At 37.6% G+C, this 20,399-nt stretch overlaps 1 protein-coding gene across 1 annotated transcript in view; it reads left to right on the top strand.

Annotated features, from left to right (window-relative positions):
• The window catches only part of lifra (LIF receptor subunit alpha a), a 28,558-nt gene extending 8,562 nt beyond the window's left edge, over positions 1-19,996 (top strand). The window contains exons 2-18 of the mRNA XM_065250998.2: positions 1,205-1,332; positions 1,640-1,782; positions 2,339-2,492; positions 4,129-4,401; positions 4,726-4,855; positions 5,061-5,194; positions 5,437-5,582; positions 8,300-8,453; positions 9,126-9,190; positions 9,286-9,505; positions 11,860-12,042; positions 12,195-12,296; positions 12,680-12,826; positions 15,090-15,227; positions 15,654-15,747; positions 16,065-16,131; positions 16,218-19,996. Of these exons, the coding sequence (XP_065107070.1) occupies positions 1,266-1,332; positions 1,640-1,782; positions 2,339-2,492; positions 4,129-4,401; positions 4,726-4,855; positions 5,061-5,194; positions 5,437-5,582; positions 8,300-8,453; positions 9,126-9,190; positions 9,286-9,505; positions 11,860-12,042; positions 12,195-12,296; positions 12,680-12,826; positions 15,090-15,227; positions 15,654-15,747; positions 16,065-16,131; positions 16,218-16,784 (2,784 nt within the window). The 5' untranslated portion in view covers positions 1,205-1,265 and the 3' untranslated portion in view covers positions 16,785-19,996. The remainder of the gene's footprint in view (positions 1-1,204; positions 1,333-1,639; positions 1,783-2,338; positions 2,493-4,128; positions 4,402-4,725; positions 4,856-5,060; positions 5,195-5,436; positions 5,583-8,299; positions 8,454-9,125; positions 9,191-9,285; positions 9,506-11,859; positions 12,043-12,194; positions 12,297-12,679; positions 12,827-15,089; positions 15,228-15,653; positions 15,748-16,064; positions 16,132-16,217) is intronic.
• The last annotated feature ends 403 nt before the right edge of the window (positions 19,997-20,399 follow it).

Raw genomic sequence — 20,399 nt, 5'->3', positions numbered from 1 at the left:
TCTCATAATATGACATCTTTATGGTGCTTTTTTATCTTAAATTTCTCATTTAAAGTAAGAACATTCAAGTTACCAATTAAAGTACTTTTTAAATTTTATCCAACTTTAACTTTTTAAAATGAAAATGCACATGATTCAAGTATGTGACACAAACACTATGAGATTGGTTAAACTAAAAACCAGTGCAATATTAACACCTTCGCAAATTAACACATACTAGCACATATTCCAGTAATGTCTTTTTCCATAGCCAGACTTCCCATCCATCATTTTCTTTGAAACAGTTTGTTTTTCTACTGGCTGCTTTTTACTGAAAAGTGAAAGTGTTGGGGTTTCAGTATGAGGCGGGACTTACGGGACTTATTCGGGAGGCCTGCTGAAACTTGCTTTTGGCATCATTACTGGATATCTGTCAAAAGAGCAGCAAACATCAGCCTGCGCCCTACAGTTTTTCCTTTCATTATCCATTGTGGTTATTTTTTAAATAATAGCTTGACTGGTGATGATTGATGCAGTGGTGAAACCCTGCACGATATAACAGGTGACCAGAGTACTGATACCTACAGGTGCATTAAAGGGAGGTCTCCCAAATTGTATTTAAAAACAGCACCACCCAGAATTCCTTTATAACCACATAGCACTGGCCTTAAAATCACTAGAGGACTATTATAGCAATCCCATAGTAACATTGCGAGTTTCATTGTTATGGATTTTCTTTTCATCCAGAAGCTTCTTTAGTCATTAAACGGTAGATTGAAGTCGTAGCACTTTACTAATTTCATCTTTCAGCAGTTTGACGTATTCTGTATTTGTGTCCTCATGAATTCCCTCTTGTGTTTTGTAACGTCTATAGCTGATAAGATGCACTTGATGGATTCCAAACATTTTGCCGGGTTTTCTTATCAGATAAAGTATGAAGGCTGTGCCTGTACCAAAGCTGATAAATGCAATTATAAACATTGAGAACAAGAGAAACCATTTTATCAGCTTTGCATTCCTACCCTTCATTTCTGATTCAGCAATGTTGAATGATGAAGCAATTGAGAGCGATGCTATTTCGTTGGCATTGGCGTATTGATTCAGTATTATGAAATCCAAATGAAATAAAGTCCAGACCACCAGAACCATCTTTTTACAGATTTGTTTTCAAGCCTTGGTTGGAAATCATTTATCAAATCCCTTTAATCTGAATTCTGTTTTGCAGGTGTGAACGCTGATCTCCAGGTTTTCGTTTTGCTGTGTTGTCAATAAGAGGTTTGATCAGGATGGAGGTCTGGCTGACTTTTGCTCTGTTTTTGAGCCGTGGGGTCATACAAATTCTCGGACAAAACGGTGGGTCTCGTTTTAGCATCGTCATGCTCACACTAACCAGCTCATAATCCAGAGTCAATCCAGATTTAACTCATGTTACATGACAATAATAAACATGCAATTAAAAACTTTTTTTGGCCATGCATGTAAAACCTTAACTTAAAAGTAATACAGACTGAATATTTAGTGCCAAGACCAGATTTAAATTTAGATGTTTGTGGAGTTAAAGATCAAACATGATTTTGTTTCATGCAATATAATTTATAACAAATGTTTGTTTTTTACCAGGAATGCAATAAACATTCTTTCTCTCTTTTTAATGTTTCAGGTCTGGATGAACTTTCCGTGCCCCAAGGTTTAACACTACAGTCGGAATTATCATCACAGACTTTGTCTTTAACATGGGAAAGTGACTCACCATTTTTCGACATCGAGGTCTTCCACACCGAGTTAATGAATGTGGTGCTAAACGTAAGTTCGATTGTTTATCTATATTATTACTTGTTTGTTTGGGTTTGGATACGTGCCATAAATAATAATGCTCATTCCTGGTACATACAGTAATAAAATCATGTTATCTTTGGCACCTTCAGGACATACTCCTCCTCTTACAGTTTAATAACAAGAGATTAAACCTGATAACTAAAAACCAGTTCTTCCGCACACTGTTTTTCTTGTCTCGTATGAGTCACTGACTATGACTTAAACGGCTTAAAACACATGTTATGTCATTAATAAATGTGTCAGTGTTAGTTTTCCTTCTTATAAAGTCAACAAGATATCACGATTGACGCAATAGGTCTTTTGGAAATGATTTATCATTTGGGTGTTTCCAAAAGAATCAAACGTTCGCCTTTGCCGTCTGTCATCAGAATATAATAACTTGTTTTACCTCTGAAAAGACTAGACTTGTTGACTGATAAACTTGTTGACCCAAAAGCTATTGTTTGTCATGTTGACTACCATGCGATGCATTAAAACTTTCAGAAGCATCAGGGATGTAAATGTGCTTTCTGTTCATTCGTAGGAGACATTTGCATCGAAAGCAGATCCTGCAACAGGACAACATGTTTGGATGTGGCGCTCGGCATTACCGCTGGAGTGCACCTCTCATTCTGTGCACATCAGAGCAAGAAATCAACAAGCAGTTAGCCAGTGGAGCTCCCTGCAGACCATCCCAGGTATTGCACGCATTAATAGTCCTTTATATTGCTTAAAGGTGGGGTGCACAATCTCTGAAAGCCAATGTTGACATTTGAAATCACCTAAACAAACACACCCCTAACCCAAATAGTTCTCACCCCTGTTTTGATAGCTCTGCCACACATGTACATAAGCAACTCAGGCAAACATAATCATTGGAAGACGGCATATATTAGTTCTGTGAAACAAAGCAAAAGCAATGTTACTCACCTATCGAGAAGGAAAAAGCAACCTCGGCGTCCGAGCACAGGCCTTCCTGCTCCTTCAGTTCTCTCCAGGGCTTGAAAGCTGATCCTATATTCACACGGGTCCTGCTTCTTGCCTTGTCATAAGCCTTTATTCGCTCGGCAGACGCCTTAATCTTTTCATTTTTATCCACCATCTTTCAGCTAAAGTTAGACATGCGCACTGGACACTCTATCCACCTCATAATGAGAAGACACGCCCCTTTCTGGTTTTGGTTTAAAAAGGGAAAACATCAAAAACTCTTTGGTTATTTTTTGCGCAATGCTAATGGTCTAATCAGATTCAATGGATTGTGCTAAGCTATGCCAAAAGTGGTAACGCCAGACCTGGAGATCAGCTGAATGAATTCCAAAACGCTAAAAATCAAATGTTTAACTCTTAAGGGGATCGCACACCGGCCGCGCCACTCAGCGCCACGCCGTTCTAAAAAAATCGAAACACATGGTTTTCTATGAGTATACACACACCCGCGCCGCCTAGCTGTGACTCAGGAAGTTGCTCAAATCCCTGTTGCGCCACACAGCGCCACTCACATAGTTTAACATTAAATAACATCATATTTGTCCCGAATCATTAACGATTAACATTGGCTGCTAACGTATATTTTGCATTTTGAAGTAGGCGCTATCTGACGAAGCTCGCGCTATTTAATGTGCACTTCCGGTTAACAATACCTCCGAGTTGTCCTAGACGTGACTCAACGGCGCGGCCGGTGTGCGATCCCCTTAAGGGGGCTGGAAAATGAGCATATTTTCAAAAAAGTGGAGTGTCCCTTTTAAGTATGTATGGTTAGCAGCAATTTTATGTTTCAAATAGGGCTGCACGATAAATCGCATGTGTTTGGCACGCGCATCTCGTCAGTAATGCCGGTTCCTTGATTAGTATTAAATCACCATCAGCTGCTTTCAGATGGAGCCGCATTAACTGCACAGAGCAGTAGTACACTGTAGTGATAGACAGATATATCGGGCCGATATTTGGGAATTTTATGTGTATCGGCATGGCTTCCGTGTCCGCCGATTTTTTTTTCATCGGCTAAGGCTGATGAAACAAAAATCAGTATCGGAATCGGCACTGAAAATGAAAATGGAAGTCACCATTTCCTGCCGCCATGTTTCTTCAGTAGCCCTAAATGGACAAACGCGTTTCGTCACTACGTTATCTCAGATGATGATGTGTTTATCCTGAGGCAGCTACCGTAGCTTCTCTACCATTTCGGAAGGCAAAATTGAGCTGTAGACTGAGCCGTTGGTTGCAATTCTCAATGTCACCACTAGATGCCACGAAAAATTTCACAGTGAACCTTTAAATAGTAAGTGTTTAAACCCTTGCTATCTCACCCAACTCTATGTATTGTTTTCTCTGTAGGCTCTGATCTTCCAGAGAAGTCTGACTCTCAGATGTATCCAGAGGACAAGGTGGTTTCTGTGGGTAGTAACATGACTTTCTGCTGTATCATCGGAGAGGGGAAGAGTTTCGGCAAAATACAGTACAAAAAGCAGCAGATTGGTGCCACACGACTGAGCAGACGGTCGTACGCCATCACGATAGCTAACCTGTCTGCATCTAGAGCAACAGGAAGCAATGTGGTCTGTAATTCAGAAACGGTGACCGTCACAGGAACTGTGGTGTTCGTCGGCTGTGAGTAGTGCTACGCTTAAGACGGCATTTAATTATTTTTGCTAAATGGCACAAATAATCTGTCAATAATTTTGTTTTATTGCTTTAAGATTTTGGAAAGTTTGGTATGAAGGTGATGTAGAGTTGCTTAACCGTAACACTACATGAAAGTTTCCTCAATGTTATGTTTTTAAGTTTTGAAATTTTAATGGCTGTTGAACTTTACATATGAATAACTCATTTTCATGCTTGGGTATATATTTTTAGGGTAATGGGCGGCACCAAACAAGTGCTGTGTTACCGAAAGACAACTAAGATGTGGCTTGTCGTTTGTAATTGTCGTAGATCCGCCGGGCGACGAAGCGTTGGTTTGTGAAACTCGAGATTTGACTTCTGCCGAATGTTCTTGGAAGAAAGGACGAGAAACTCACTTGAGGACAAAGAGCAGCCGCACAAATTACACCCTTAATGGAAGGCAAGAAGCGCTACACAAAAACCACTAACCACTAGTTTGGCATCCTGAACTGTAATGTCCTCAGTACATCAAAGAGACACCAAACCACTTTAAATGAGATGGAAATATTTGTTTCACTGCCCATCCAAGATTTCCATTAATGTTGTAATATAATTACAAAACATTTCATGCCTGGAAGTCAATGTAAGTCTTTTTTCATCTGCAGGGACTGTTTGGAGGCTTCCAAAGGGAAGATTTTCCAGTGTAATTGGACATCTTGGGAGGACAGCTGGACTCTAGTGGCCCAAAATCCTTTAGGAAGTGTTCAGCTGAACGACTCCGCCCCACTCGCTGACCGCGGTACAATCTCCAGAAGCCAACTTTAACCTTTTCTTCTTTATAATTAAACATACACTGACTCCAAAATGTATTTGGACGTCTAACCCATCTGTGTTGAAGATGCGGGTTTAGCGTCTTATAGGTGGATTAAAATTCTGTATTGGGGTCATTGTATCTATATTATGAACAGAAGTAGATGGAGTTTGTCTTTATCTGTGTGAAGAGACTGTTGAGGCGATACTAAAAGTTTTTACCATTTACAGTATATCTGTTGGCTCCGGTAAACATGGCGGCTGTGGATGTGAAGGCCTGGAACGTCACGCTAAAGTGGAGCTGGACTGTGGCAGCGTATGAAAAACTGGAGATGATCTGCCAGCTGAAATTCGACGGCCATGGACTTTCAAGCTTGGTATAATTTCATAACTTGATCTAGTTTTCTTTTTTGTGTTCTAGCAGGTTTAAGGTTTTGGGAAATTGAGCTAGAATAGCAAGACGTATGATATCTTAGAAAATCAAGTTTTTATTGTTGTTTATATTTATATGTGGTGTTTTTAATATGCTTTAAGACAAACCATATGCAAATTCATCATTCAAAACCATTGCAGAGTATTTTCTCTATTAAATTGTAGTTTTCCAAAGTTTGTGTCAAAACCACGGTTTGAAATCGCCTCGGTTTCCTACGTCACAAACATGTAACCAATCACAGTTGAACTAGTGAATAAGCCATTTATATGTATGGATACCGCATAGACTCGGCACTGAAACAATCACAGCCCTTTTGCTTCAGCTCCACCTCTGTACACACTAGGGCTGCTCGTTTATGGGGGGAAATCATAATCCCGGTTATTTTGGTAAATAGCCTAATCCCGGTTATTTTGGTAAAAACTCATAATCCCGATTATTTTTGTAAAAACTCATAATCCCGATTATTTTGGTAAAAACTCATAATCCCGATTATTTTTGTAAAAACTCATAATCCCGATTATTTTGGTAAAAATCATAATCCCGATTATTATTATTATTATTATTTTTTTTTTTTACTCATAATCCCGATTATTTTTGTAAAAACTCATAATCCCGATTATTATTTTTTTTTCTAAAACTCATAATCCCGATTATTTTTTTTGTAAAACCTCATAATCCCGATTATTTGGGTAAAAATCATAATCCCGATTATTATTAATTTTTTTGTAAAAACTATAATCCTGATTGTTTTTGTAAAAATCATAATCCGATTATTTTGGTAAAATCTTATGATTCCGATTATATTTGTAAAAATCATAATCCCGATTATTTTGTTAAAAACTCATAATGCCGATTATTTTGATAAAATCTAATAATCACGATTGTTTTGGTAAAAATTTATAATCCAGATTATTTAACACGATTACATAATGACTGTTAAAACATACACATGCATTCAATGCATTTGTTTAGTGTTGTTGCAGAAGGCTACAAGTGTCAAGCACTGGCGTCTTTAAACACTTTAGATGTGATTCAGAGAGAGAGAGGCGTCAAGATGCAGCTGATGTTATTTTAAACAAGAGAGATAGTTTGCCTTAGCTCGCTTGCAATGCATAAAACTGGATTACACACAAGGATTTGTGTTTAGACCTTGGACAGATGCTAAGGCACGTGTAAGAGAGAGAAAGGTGCAGCTGCTTATGACACACTGGATTTATAACGCAAAATGAAATGACAGAAATGAAATGTGGCACACTAATCGGATTACCTCGATTATCTTGTTTTGCAATCGAAATGTGCAAAAATCAAAATTTGAAAATGATTCATTGCACAGCCCCACTACACACGCTGTTCACACATGCACTGTGAATGCTTAAATCTATAAACATCAGTGTAAAAGTGCAACTTGCGTATGAATTGGTAAACTGAAATGAGCAGCTATGTGTCTGAAACTGCCGATTGTAGCATCTATGTACATATATATCTATGGTCTGATATGGTGCAAAGTGGGTGGGATTATGATTAGGGCTGGGTATTGGCAAGGGCATATCAATGAAATACAATGCATATCACAATACATGGGGCATGATACAATGTATTACGATACAATACAATACAACACGTTGCATGTTGCGATACATTGAAATACTTTTTCTTTTCTTTTTTATACAAAGACAACTTCCGCACACTATCTGCTTGCTGAACAAAACTTGTTTAATGAAAGTTACGTTGCAACGTTTCGATCAACTGATCTTCATCAGGCATTGTTTACATTTTTTATAAAAAATGTAAACACATAGAGCAGATTTTTTTTAACTTTTTTGGAAGTGCTTCCAGTTCGGCTTTAAAATCTGCAGGCGTTTTTAAATTTTCTGCCATTTTCTCATTCCCGCGAACTTCTGAGACATTGGCCGAATGGTCGTATATGACAGACGACTTGACGGCGACAACTACAGCAGCGGAGGAGGATGTTTGAAGCACACAGAGGAATTCGACTTAATACAAAAAAAATATCAATAGGAGATTGAAATATCGATACACTATCGTGATTTTTTTTATCACGATAGTTAGCTGTATTGATATTTTGCAAAGCCCTAATTATGATAATGACCATCGTGTCCATGTCGACCGGCCCAGGAAGTAAACTGTTTCCTACAATCCGTGTGTTTGTTGTAGTTCAAGAAAAGAGATTTACGACTTGCATCATTGTTTACTTTGGGATTTGTACCTTTTGCATATCGTTAACATGTGCTAATACACACGTACACAACAAAGGAAATGTAAAATCATGAATCAGATAATAGGTGCTTTTTAAATGAGGAAAGGATGTAGTTACATTCAAGCTAGTTTAAAACATGAGGTAATTACTGTCACAGTAAACACTTTTAACCAAAAATGTATATCTGTCCTTTTCAGTGCAATTATGAGTAAAATCCTTTTACTTTTGTATTTTTATTTAACTCACATTATTGACGTTTACTTTGCTGGTGGACGTTTAAAATATGCTCATGCTATCATTGCGCAACCAAAAGTACAGTGTTTTATTTCTTGTGCATTCGTAAATTTCACAATCACACATGTAACAAAACTTTTCTGTTATCTTTCATGCAGTCTTTTAAGGAGATTAACTGTTTAAATGTTTTGTTTTCTGCCTCTTTCCAGCGCAACTACAGCGGTACAGGTTTATCATCTGTGGTGTTGGACGGCTTATGGCCTGACTTGGACTATACTGTGTCTGTGCGCTGTGGCTCGCTGCACAATTTTTGGAAATGGGGAGATATAAGCACCCCCGTCAGTATCCGCACAAAAATGGATCGTGAGTAACTAAAATATAAAGCAACTTTGTGAAGAATAAAAAAAAATATCACCACAAATGGTTGCTCGGATATGAGGTTTAGGTTTGGACATATTTTATGTAGTACATACTTTAACAGACTTAAACAAATATATTAATTTCTTTTTTTTAACAATTTGTTTATTGAGGTGTAACAAATTATCCCAATATATTACAACAATATTAGAATCAGAAAGAGGTTTTATTGCCAGTTATGTTTGCACATATCAGGAATTTGTTTTTGTGTCACAGCTTCCAGTGGACAGAGACAACAACGACACACAGATAAATAAAGATAAAAATAATAAAATAGATCTCTTTGAACATAAAAAAAATACATGAAACGACAATTAAGGAAAAACAATAACTAAGAAAAATTAAAAAATATATAATTAAAAAAGGCACAGGACAATTCATATATCAGACCAAGAAGAGTTGCAAAAAGTCAACCAGGAAGCAAATATAAAAATGATACATATTAATTTCTTAAACCCGATATTAATGAATAAGCAGTCAACAAGTTGGTTAAGGGAGTTTTTGTAATTGAAGGGAAGAATATTGTTTGCAGGAAGCTACATTGTTATTTTAATATTCAGAAATGTGCAAAACAATGCTATATTTAGAATTTATAAAAACACATGGTTTCTGTTTTAGGCCCTGATCCTCCAGACGTCTGGGTCTACAGGGAGAGTGAAACCACAGGACGTGTTTTGTGGAAAGTAGGGGCACTTCCAGTTCAACGGTTACCGTCCTTGAGGATCTGTGATATAGATATTGTCATTAATCTTTTTGTTGTCCTCCTCTTTCCATTCAGCATCTGTCTAAAAGTGAAAGTCACGGCACTTTGGACGGTTACGAAGTTTATCACAACGCGTCAGAGGAAGACAGCTGGACCACAGTTTCTCCTTCTCACAATACCTTCAGCTATCCCATAACACTCACCAACAGTAGTGACATCACTGTTGCCGTGGCAGCACGAAACCCAGCTGGCCTCTCGCAGCCTTCCACCGTGACCGTACCAGCATACAGAGCAGGTGCATTTCCAATACCACAAAACAGTTTTCAACTTTTCAACAGCTTTAATTTAAGACTGAATATTTAAGTAAAGGTGAGATTTGTATATATAAAACAGTTTTTTCAAGGCTTGAAATTAACTTTTTTAGTAGGATGCACTGGTGCTCCCAAATTTTAAATTTCAAAATACAAAAATCATAGGAGCATACATTAAAAGCTTGAACAATCAAACTTGATTTGTGCTTGGCCCATTTTAAAACAAGGTCTTATGCTTAAAACGTGTAGTACAATAAAACATTTAGTATTATTTTGAATAATTAATTTTTTACATTACATTATTACTTTTTTGTATTTTTACTTTCCATTTTCTTTAAAGGTTAATTACATTTCACTTATCAAATGGCATGTTTAACAAACTGAATTCATAAAATCTAATAATCGATTAAAAACAAAACAAATTAATCTCATCACAACATTGCATTTTTATTTTTTGTCAAAATGCTGCATAACAAAACTTTGTTTGAATAAAAAAATTAAAGTACAATCTAAAGTACACCTTTTGAGTGTGATTATATTACTTAAGAAATAAAATATTTTTAAATCATTAATTTTATTATTTTAAAAGTAGATTTTATTATACAATAGTAATATATTTCTGTCAACTTCATTTTGTTCAACAGACTTTTATTTTGATGGGTTGTCAGTGTTTATTTGACGATCGCATTTCTCAATGAAATCCGCGTGAACTCTTGACAGCAGCTCAGATGAACTCCCAAATATATTTTAATTTTATATTTTACAGTTGCGGCAATTAAATTTCAAGAGCATACGCGAAACAAGCGCTTATGCTTAAAAAATATAGAACATTAAAACATTTTATTTTATTTAAATTATTTATTTAATATTTTGTTTTTTATTTTTAAAAATTTCATTTTTCTGTATTTTTACTTTTCATTTTCTTTAACGGTTAATTACATTTCATTTTTTTAAACAGCATGTTTAATAAACTGAATTCATAAAATGTAATAATTTTATCTTTTCTAAAATAACCAAATAAAAACAAAACAAATATATTTTCATCAAAGCATTTTTATTTTTTGTCAAAAACTTTAAACTTTGTTTAAATAAAAAAATTAAGTACAAATATTTTATTTATTAATACATTTTAAATAAATTTTTTTTTTTTAAATTGGATTTTATTATACAATAGTAATATATTTCTGTCAACTTCATTACGTTCAACTGACTTTTATTTTGATGGGTTGTCAGTGTGTATTTGACGATGGCATTTCTCAATGAAATCCACGTAAATTCTGACAGCAGAATGATGAACTTCATGTATTTGTGTCCTTGAATGCTGAAAACAGAGTCATCCATTTAAAGTTTAATTTGTCTCTATGAGATGTTCGACAATTATAGAACCTTTCATAAAGAAAACAGGTCGCACCACAACAATCATTTGCACTTGCATAAAAACTCCCAAATATGAAACTTTCGGTATGAAACTTCTGCCCAAACGTTTGCTCGACCAATTCAACGACACCCCCTGTTTCTATAGCATCAAATTACTAGCTAAAATGAAACTTATCACAAAAATGAAAACTTGAATATATATCAGCGTGATAACAACTACTTGAAAGGACCAAAACCATCTTTCGGAAACTTTTATTGGAAGTGTAAATAATTTTTTTATTTAGAGCAGAGTCCCATTCGTTTGAGGTGCACACGGTGTCCTCGAATGCTAAAAACAGCACGAAACTGAGTCATCTGTGTAAAGTTTCGTTGGTGTCTTTAAGACGTGAATTATTTCACATTAAATGCGACCATTTCGTAAAGAAGTTAAAAAAAGGTTGCATAACAACAATCATTTGCACTCGCACAAACACTCCCAAAAATATAGGTTGCACCAATTAAATTTCAGGAGCATATGCGACCAAAATAGTTGCACTTTCGAGCCCTGTTTTTTTTTTTAAATACTGTATGTTCAATGTAGTTTAGTGCATTTACAACAAATTAATCATAACAAATTCATTCTGGCCTGTGTGGTTTAAACCTCTAATCCTTTGGCACAAAACCCAAAAACCATCCTACGCTGTTTGTGCTTCGGGCATGAATGAACAAATCGTACAGCTTGTTAACAGGTGCGCTTTTTTAGCCATCACACTTTTTCCCAAAGGCACGCCTTTGCCTTAGTGGAAAACTGGCATATTTACCTGAATCAAGTCTTATGCACCAAAATATCGTACAGAGACCACTATAGCAACCTTAAATCAATGTGGAAAAAAAACTAATTTGTAATAATTAAACCTATTGTAATTGTATTAATTCTGTCATAACAAAACACATCTAATTCAACCCGTTGTTTTCCTGGCAGATTCCCAGCTGAAGGTTTCTGAGGTGAGCGGCACAAACGGAGGATTTGATTTGTCCTGGCAGCCTGATGTTAATGTCAGCAGACGGTATGTAGTGGAGTGGATCCCCACCGGCTGTACCGGGCTCTGCTCCGTAGACTGGCTCAAAGTTCCTGAATCCAACACCAGCGTCAGGGTGCAAACAGGTGAATGTTAAATGAGACTCTTGTTGTTTTATTTTGCGGCAGTGATGGAAAAACAAACAGGATTTAGGTGCTATTTCTGTGTCTTGTTTACTTCACATGTTCATGCTTTCATCCGTGCGCCTCGTTGATTTCTGACTCCCTCTTGATTTCAGACTCTCTGGAGGCGGGCGTGCAGTACACTTTATCTCTGTATGCTCTCTCCGCTGGGACTACTACGGTTCTGCAGAGATGGAACGGGTACATCCAAGAATTGAGTAAGAGAACCATTGCTGTCATAACAGTGCTTTCACGTAAACAGGAATAGACATTTATTCAATAAGAGAGAAGAAGAACTTGTTGCTAAAGTTTATGGCTAAAGCGTCAACTACCACACTAACCTACTGTCAAAGATATTTTACCCAAGATGCATCACTGCTATTGTTATGAATGGGGAAGATCTAAGTGGTCAAGTCCCGCCTTCCAGTAAAAAGATCCAATCATCAACTGTTAAAGAATGACAGTGATGCAACTTTCTTAAAAAGACTTTGGCTGTTGGTTATGGGTTTTGATGATTAAGGAGAAACATCTCACCATCTAGGATAATATATTGATGACTCTGTATCTGAATCTACTCTTTTTTTTGCCGGTTCATCTGTAGTTCCTGCGCAGTCGGTTGATCTGTCAGCCAATCAGAGCGGCTCTGATGTTCAGTTGTCTTGGAACTCCATTGCAATGAAACAGCAGAGAGGATACATCCGCGGATACAACATCTACATGGCAAACGCAGCGCACCTGGAACTTATTGGTAAATTTTACAGCACATTCACACAAAACATGTGCTGTTGAAAAAAAATGTTTAGGCTGTGTCCGAAATAGCCCCTTATATACCCTTAAATAGTTCACTATCCATTTTAAATGGTGTCTGAAATCATAGTGGACATTATTGAGTGCACTCGTTCAACCCCACAATGCACAGCAATAATGAGTGTATGTCTCACGTCTCGGAGGAAGATGGCGCTCACACTGTAGGAGTTCAAACGAGTTTAAGCGTCCAAATGCACTCACTCGTTTTCATTCACTCCATTGGAGTGAACTGTATTAGTAGACAAATGTAGGGGATAGTGAAAGAACGAATTGGGGGCTATTTTGGACACAGCTTTATGCTGCATAAACAAACCCGAAGCATCACGTTCCTTGCTCTTGATTACTTGTGGGATTTAAATTTGTGTCATGTGAATTTTTCGCCTGAGTTGAATATTTTCAACTTGCATGAAGATGCATTTAAGACGAAGAGTGTGTGTTTAAGCAACAATCGCGCCTTTTGATTCGCGTCATTCACATCTCCCCGCGTGAGTTACCGTCTTTCTGTTGCCATCTGTTTATTGGCCTCTTTTGGTGTGTTTTATTGGCGTCTGTTTATTGGCGTCTAATTAATGCCGTCTGTTTATTGGCGTCTACTCGCGTCTATTGGGGTCTTCTCGCTTCTATTTGCGTCTACTCGCGTCTATTGGTGTCAACTTATGTCTACTAGCGTCTGCTCGCGTCTATTGGGGTCTGCTCACGTCTATTGGGGTCTTCTCGCGTCAATTGGTGTCTACTCGTGTCAATTGGTGTCTACTTACGTCTACTGGCATCTGCTCGCGTCTATTGGGGTCTTCTCGCGTCTATTGGCGTCTACCCGCGTCAATTGGCGCCTACTCGCGTCTATTGGTGTCTACTTACTTCTACTGGCGTCTACTCTCGTCTATTGGCATCTACTTGTGTCATCTTGCGTCTTTGCATTGACTTTGTATTAGGGCTGTGCAAAAAATCGACTGCGATTATCATGCGCGTGACATCAGTAAAGCCGGTTCAGTGATTAGAAGTAAATCGCCATCAGCTGCTTTCAGATGGAGCAGCATTTATTACACAGACCCGTAGTTCACTGAGATACTAGGCAAAATCGCATAGAAATCAGAATCGATTTTCCTCGATTATGAACCCGATTTTTGCCTAGCTTCCTGGTGAACTACGGGTCTGTTTAATAAATGCCGCTCCATCTGAAAGCAGCTGATGGCGATTTAATACTAATCACCGAACCGGCTTTACTGATGACACGCGCATGATAATCGCAGTCGATTTTTTGCACAGCCCTACTTTGTATGCAATCTACTCTTGCAAATCGTTGATTTCGCGTTTGGTGTTCGCCCCATTAATCTTCTTCATGATAGTCAACAAGTAGAGCATTGTTTTCCAAAGATGTTGAAAAGTCTCTTGGCGTCTATTGCCGTCTACTCTCGTCTATTGCCGTCTACTCTCGTCTATTGGCGTCTACTCGCGTCTACTCGCGTCTATTGCCGTCTATTGCTGTCTACTCGCGTCTATTGTCGTCTACTCGCGCCAATTGCCGTCTGCTTGCATCTATTGACGTCTGCCCGCGCCTATTGACGTCTGCCCGCGTCTATTGACGTCTTTTGGCGTCTACTCATGTCTATTGGCGTCTACTCACGTCAAGTGCCGTCTGTTCGCGTCTATTGGCGTCTGCTCGCGTCTATTGGCGTCTGCTCGCGTCTATCGACGTCTGCTCGCGTCTATTGACGTCTGCTCGCGTCTATTGGCGTCTGCTCGCATCTATTGGCGTCTGCTCGCGTCTGTTGGGATCTACTTGCGTCTATTGGCGTCTACTAGCGTCTATTGGTGTCTACCCGCGTCTACTGGCGTTTACTGCCGTCTATTGCGTCTACTGGTGTCTACTGGCGTCTATTGGCATCTACGCGCGTCTATTGGCGTCCACGCGCGTCTTTGCATTGACTTTATATGTTATCTACTCGTGCAAATCGTTGATTTCATGTTTGGTGTGTACACACCATTAGTCTTATTAATGATAGTAACAAGTAGAGTATTGTTTTCCAAAGATGTAAATTTGCTATTGATGTCACGTTGCCAAATTAAAAAATTCTAACTAATCTCATGCATCAATTAATTATACACATAATACCAATTGATACATATAAATGTCTTTTCATTCAAATAAATACTTAAGCATTTGTTTATTGGATTGCATTGTCTTATCTCGGTTGTGTTCCCAGCTAATGTATCAGATCCTGAGGTGCGGTCATACAGGGTCACTGGCTTGTCTATGGGCTCATATAAGTTCATTGTGAAGGCGTACAACTCGGCAGGAGAAGATGCAGGATCACCTGTGTCCATTAAACTGGAGATGAACGGTATGTCAATTTATATCTATACAAATACACATTGTGACATTCTGTTCACTATGTGAACTATATATAAAGAGCTTAGGGGTCTTACTAAAAGTCTACGTTTGCACAAAAGACAAAAATGGTATACGACAAAAAAATATTAAGACTTATAAAACAAATCAATGTTCCCTTTATAAATCACAGATCACCTGCAAGTGTGTGTACATAATTCATCATTCATCGGGTGCGTTACTAAACTAGAGCTTTAAAAAAAGCTTTTTTGAGAAGTTCATCCTTATTTCAGGGATGTTACGTTTAGTCCTTCTCCTGGAGATCTGCCTGCCTTCAAAATGTGAATCCAAACACACATGAAGCAGTTGATTGTTGTTATTCATGTAGCTCAGTTGATATTTGCTTTGTATATTAATGATGTTTTTATTTTACCTGCAGCGGATCTGCTAGTTATTGAAATACTGGTGTCTTTGGGAGCCATGTTCTGCCTTCTGATCCTCATCAGCATCTTCTGCTATAGGAAGAGAGAGTGGTACGACTTTATTTTTGTGGTCGAAGTGCATTTCCTTCAAGTTCTGTTGTTACTAAAAGCCACTAAATGGATTCGATTAGACTCAGATTTCTGCTAAAACAGACTGTATTCGTTCTGAAATTCAGTAATTGAGTGAATGCCTGTGGTGTATTACAGTAAAGTTACAATAATCTTTCTTGGGTGACGGTAATAAAGAAACTGCTGCTAAATTGTCATGTCGCAAAGCAAATTTCTTACAGTTTCTTTAGTTTTGGTGTGAATGTGACCTGGATGTTTTTCATTAAATGTTTTTTTCGTGTCATTATAATTAATTCCAGGGTTAAGAAAGCATTCTATCCTGAAATTCCTGGACCTAAAGTACCTGGAGATTGGTCTTCCCCACAGGTATGGTTTTATTTAATTTTAGACATTGTTCTTTACTTTCCTCATCCATCAATTCCTAGATCACCTGGAGTGTTGTTTCTGTTTAGGGTCCTTTGGATGTGAAACCTCCCCCTCACAGTCTGGTCCATATTGTTGAAAGTCCAGAAGTGGAATTCATTAAAGGAGGTCTGGTGCCGGTACCAGAAGAAGAGGAGGACTATGAGAATGAAGACGTCGAAGTAGACACAGACTCAGACGAACCGGCACTTCTGAGATACTACAACCAGGTGATCGGCGACGGTTCTCACACTTCAGATACGTCCGGTTCCTCGACTTTCTCCGTAGGTTCAACCCAGACGGAAATCACCTACACGGGCATCCAGAGCCCGACGTCTTCATATGGGGCGTACGGAGGTGGAGGTTACAAGCCTCAAATGCAGCCCGCCATGGATCCCCAAATCGGATTCGAGTCGGACTTCCAAGAGAACTCGAACGTCGGCTATAAGCCTCAGTGTTCCTGGCAGCTTGACTCACCGGATGCAGAAAATTTAAGCGGTTCGCTCGGAAGCCCGACATCAGTCACATCATCGCAGTTCCTTATTCCTGAGTCTTCCGAGGAGAAACCACAGTCTTCCAACACCTGGTTTCACAGTTTTCTCTCTGGAAGATCCTGAGATCTGTGATTTCACTTTGATTCGTGATGTTTTGCCTTATGAAGACATTTAATCCTGTAATGGAAATTTCTCACAGACTGGATCTCAAAGACTAATCAAAGAGGTGAAGTACTACTGAAGAGCAGAAGGTATCTTCTCATGCTCATTTGGGACAGTATGATATTTCCCTCTAGGGGCGCTGCCGTTTCCAATCATACTACAGTGTTGTCACTGTCTTTTTGCAGTGTTATACAAAAAACCCCACATCTGTCTTGTACCAAAAAGTCTCTACAGTATTCACATTTCTATTCTTAAATTTGACAGATTCGTAGCATTGAAATGTAGAAGATGAGAACGTAGCACGTTTACTTTTTCTGGAGCATTAAGGGTTGACTTTTGAAAGTTCTTGCGTAGCTTCAAGCTAAAACCCCTTTTTTTAATCGTAAGCGTGTGTTGATCTGGTCAAAGTTAATCTGCTTTTCCATGATAAAAACACCATTTAAGGTGTTTGCATGACACGTTTGGTGTAAGGTTGTGTGTTTGTAAATGCACTCAGTGTTACTTGCTATGTAGCTATGTATCTTTTTGATCGGGATTCGTAGCTCGTGGTAAGGGCTGGGATGAATAATCGTGCGATTCTGCTTGCTTTGCTTTTCAAAGAATTGCAGTGAAATGCCGCTACATCCAAAAGCCAGAGGGCGCTCTCGTGCAGAAACTCAATATGCGCCGCAGATGAAGTACCATTTACAGGCGCAGCTCCAGGAAATGCATATTTATATCGCTGTTCTTCAAACCTTTTCAGGTATTTTCATGATAAAAACAAAATAGATATAAAGATTGTTTTTTCAAATGCATGTTATAAACGATTGATGAGGACTTCCTCCTGATCAAAGAGCCGTAGTACATGAAATAGCTGTGCATATCGCCTTGTGATTCAGAATCGACAGGCATTTTTTGTGCGATTCATCGTCCCAGCCCTTATCGTAGTTATCAACTTTTAGAAACAACTGCAAGTTTATTCTGCGTTTCTTTGTCGCTTCCCTTATATTATTAAATAATCACTTTGATTGCACGACTGTTCCACTCAGCGATAAACCCCATCTTTTTGAGACGCTCCCTATTTTTATGCATTTTGGACCGTGGGTTCAAAATAAGTTTCAAAACGCTGCTGCTTGTATGCCATTACCCATAATATACAGCCTGGTTTGTTGTCCGCATTGCTTTCTAACCACAAGCGAACTCCAGAATTTATTTGCAATCGGGCAGTGACCACCGTAAACATTGAGCCGATTGTTTTGGTGCTGATCCCAGAGCAATTGCCTTGTTCCCGAACCAAGAAAGAAAACGCATCAGGTTCCAAAACAAACACTCCTAAAAAATCTGATTATAACATATGAATCGAGGTTTTAGGATGTTGGACAGTTTTTTATTCTTTTGTTATTAGTTTTTAATGTTGTTTAAGGTCAGTAGCATTTAATGCGAGTGGGATTATACATTTTGTTTGTGTATCACTGTTTGTTTGAGTTTTATATGTACATCTTTTCATTTCACACGCAAATCTATTTCGCATTAATCTGGGATTTACCTCAATTTTTATAAATGCATAGCATCCCCCTGGTTGTACAACAGTGACGGCATAGCGCATCTATTCCGTTATAGTATTTTGTTATCTATATTTCAAATGATGTATGTGTTAGTCTAGACTAGAGTTTGTTAATGTCCACCCCTGCTTCTTATGGATTGGTCAAACTGTTAAAATGACCACAGTGTGCCTCAGGAGTTGTCCCTGTTTTGGATTTTGGAGCCACAGGGTAAATCTGACCTTACTGACATCAAATTTAAGAGAAACCTGCTTTTCCCAGGAGTTCACCAGGTTTAACATTGACATATAAGAGCTTTGTGTGTGATGTCTGTGTACCTCCATCACTAAACCTTAGGTAAAGCAGATACACTGCATCAGGACAACACCGAGTTCACCGTAATATCAATATCATGTTCTCGCTTTTAATCCCAAAGAAACTATGCTCTGCCTTACCTTTCTTGTATTAACTTCCTCTGCTTTTAAAACGACTATAGTGAATATTCATCTGAGAATGTTTGGCATTTGATTGAAAGGGCATTAGATGAACATTATAAGGATTGAGTTTGTGACAGATCAGAATCTTTAAGCTTTAAACACTACTGTGAAAGACTTTTCTTTGAAACGAGTTACTGATATGTAACATTAGCAGTCATATTTTAGTAAATCTTACTAATAATACTAATGTTGATGTTTTTTGTATGGACGTGAAATGCACACATATGTATGTCATGTTTGTTTTTGTTTAAAGGGTATTTTAAATGTGAGCTTCCAAGTTGAGCTAAATATATGCTTGGACAACTCAGCTTTAGTTCAGCTGTCAATAGAAATGAAAGTGAGTTTATTTTATATCATTCATTCATTCACCCTCTCGACATGAGTGGTTGGGTGAAATTGTCAAAATCATCTCAAAGAATCTGTCATTGATTCAGGGAAATGGCCTTTTTGTTGCCTAAATGAGATGTGTTGTAAACAGAATAATTTAATTTGTATTTTTTGTTTTGTTTTGTTTTCTAGTAAAAATGTCTTAACTTCTTTAAAACAAGAAAAACATACTAGAGAAGCAAAATTACGAGATATAAAGACTTTTTGTTTTCTCAAAAATTATTTTATTTTAATTTTTTTGTGTACTTGTATATTTTTTTATTGTTTAAAACACAGATTTCTTTAAACTTGGATGTTTTTACTGGAAAACATGCTGATTTTTTTTTTTTTTTTGCAGTTTAATGGCATAACAGTACAAAGCAATTGGAGTTACTTTAAATATCTGTTTAACACTAATGTATATAAGCTTTTCTTGTGCATGAATATCATCAAATGGGAATTAATGTTACGTCAATACTGTATTATTGCCATCAGTGTTGAGGCGCTAAAAGCTTTTAATAACAAGTAGAAACACTATACAAGTGAAATGATAAAGCTTTATAGGCACCTGAGCTCATAGTTCTCTGCTAATACACTAACAGAATATCATATTGCCTCTATTATACAATAAATACAGATTATATCTGTACCAAACTGAAATTGCATTGTTTTTAATCATTTGTAGAGGAAGTGTGTTTTTTTAAGAAAAGCCCCACTGAAGGGCATTGAAATTCGCATTAAGATTACAGCACGACTGGGAATTGACTGGGAAGCTATGACTTGTATCACTTGACCAATGCAACCTCACATGGGAGCATTTCCAGTGTTATTTTTACCTGACACACTTGCTGTTTTTGCAATGTTTAGCAGAACCATTAAAATGTAATTTAATGTTTTTAATAATATGTTGTGCAACTTCCAATAATATTCTTTCATAAGGATTCATTTTGCCATTATTACTATTGCTGTAGAAATGCGACATTTCTTGTGCAATGGCATGAACAGCTTTGAGTTATCATCTTGAAATAACATAATTACAATGCAGTTGCATTACAATGCATGTCTGGTCATCATGGATTTTATTATGGAGATAAAAATGAGGATTGGGTGTTTTTGCATTATGATACGAGTAAATATTAGCAAGAGTTTTTGTTAGTTTTGTAGAAAAGCATAATACCAACTGCAGAAACAGG

This window comes from Paramisgurnus dabryanus, chromosome 5 (assembly GCF_030506205.2).
Source record: "Paramisgurnus dabryanus chromosome 5, PD_genome_1.1, whole genome shotgun sequence".
Taxonomy (NCBI): domain Eukaryota; kingdom Metazoa; phylum Chordata; class Actinopteri; order Cypriniformes; family Cobitidae; genus Paramisgurnus; species Paramisgurnus dabryanus.
This window is presented reverse-complemented; position numbering and strand designations above follow the sequence as displayed.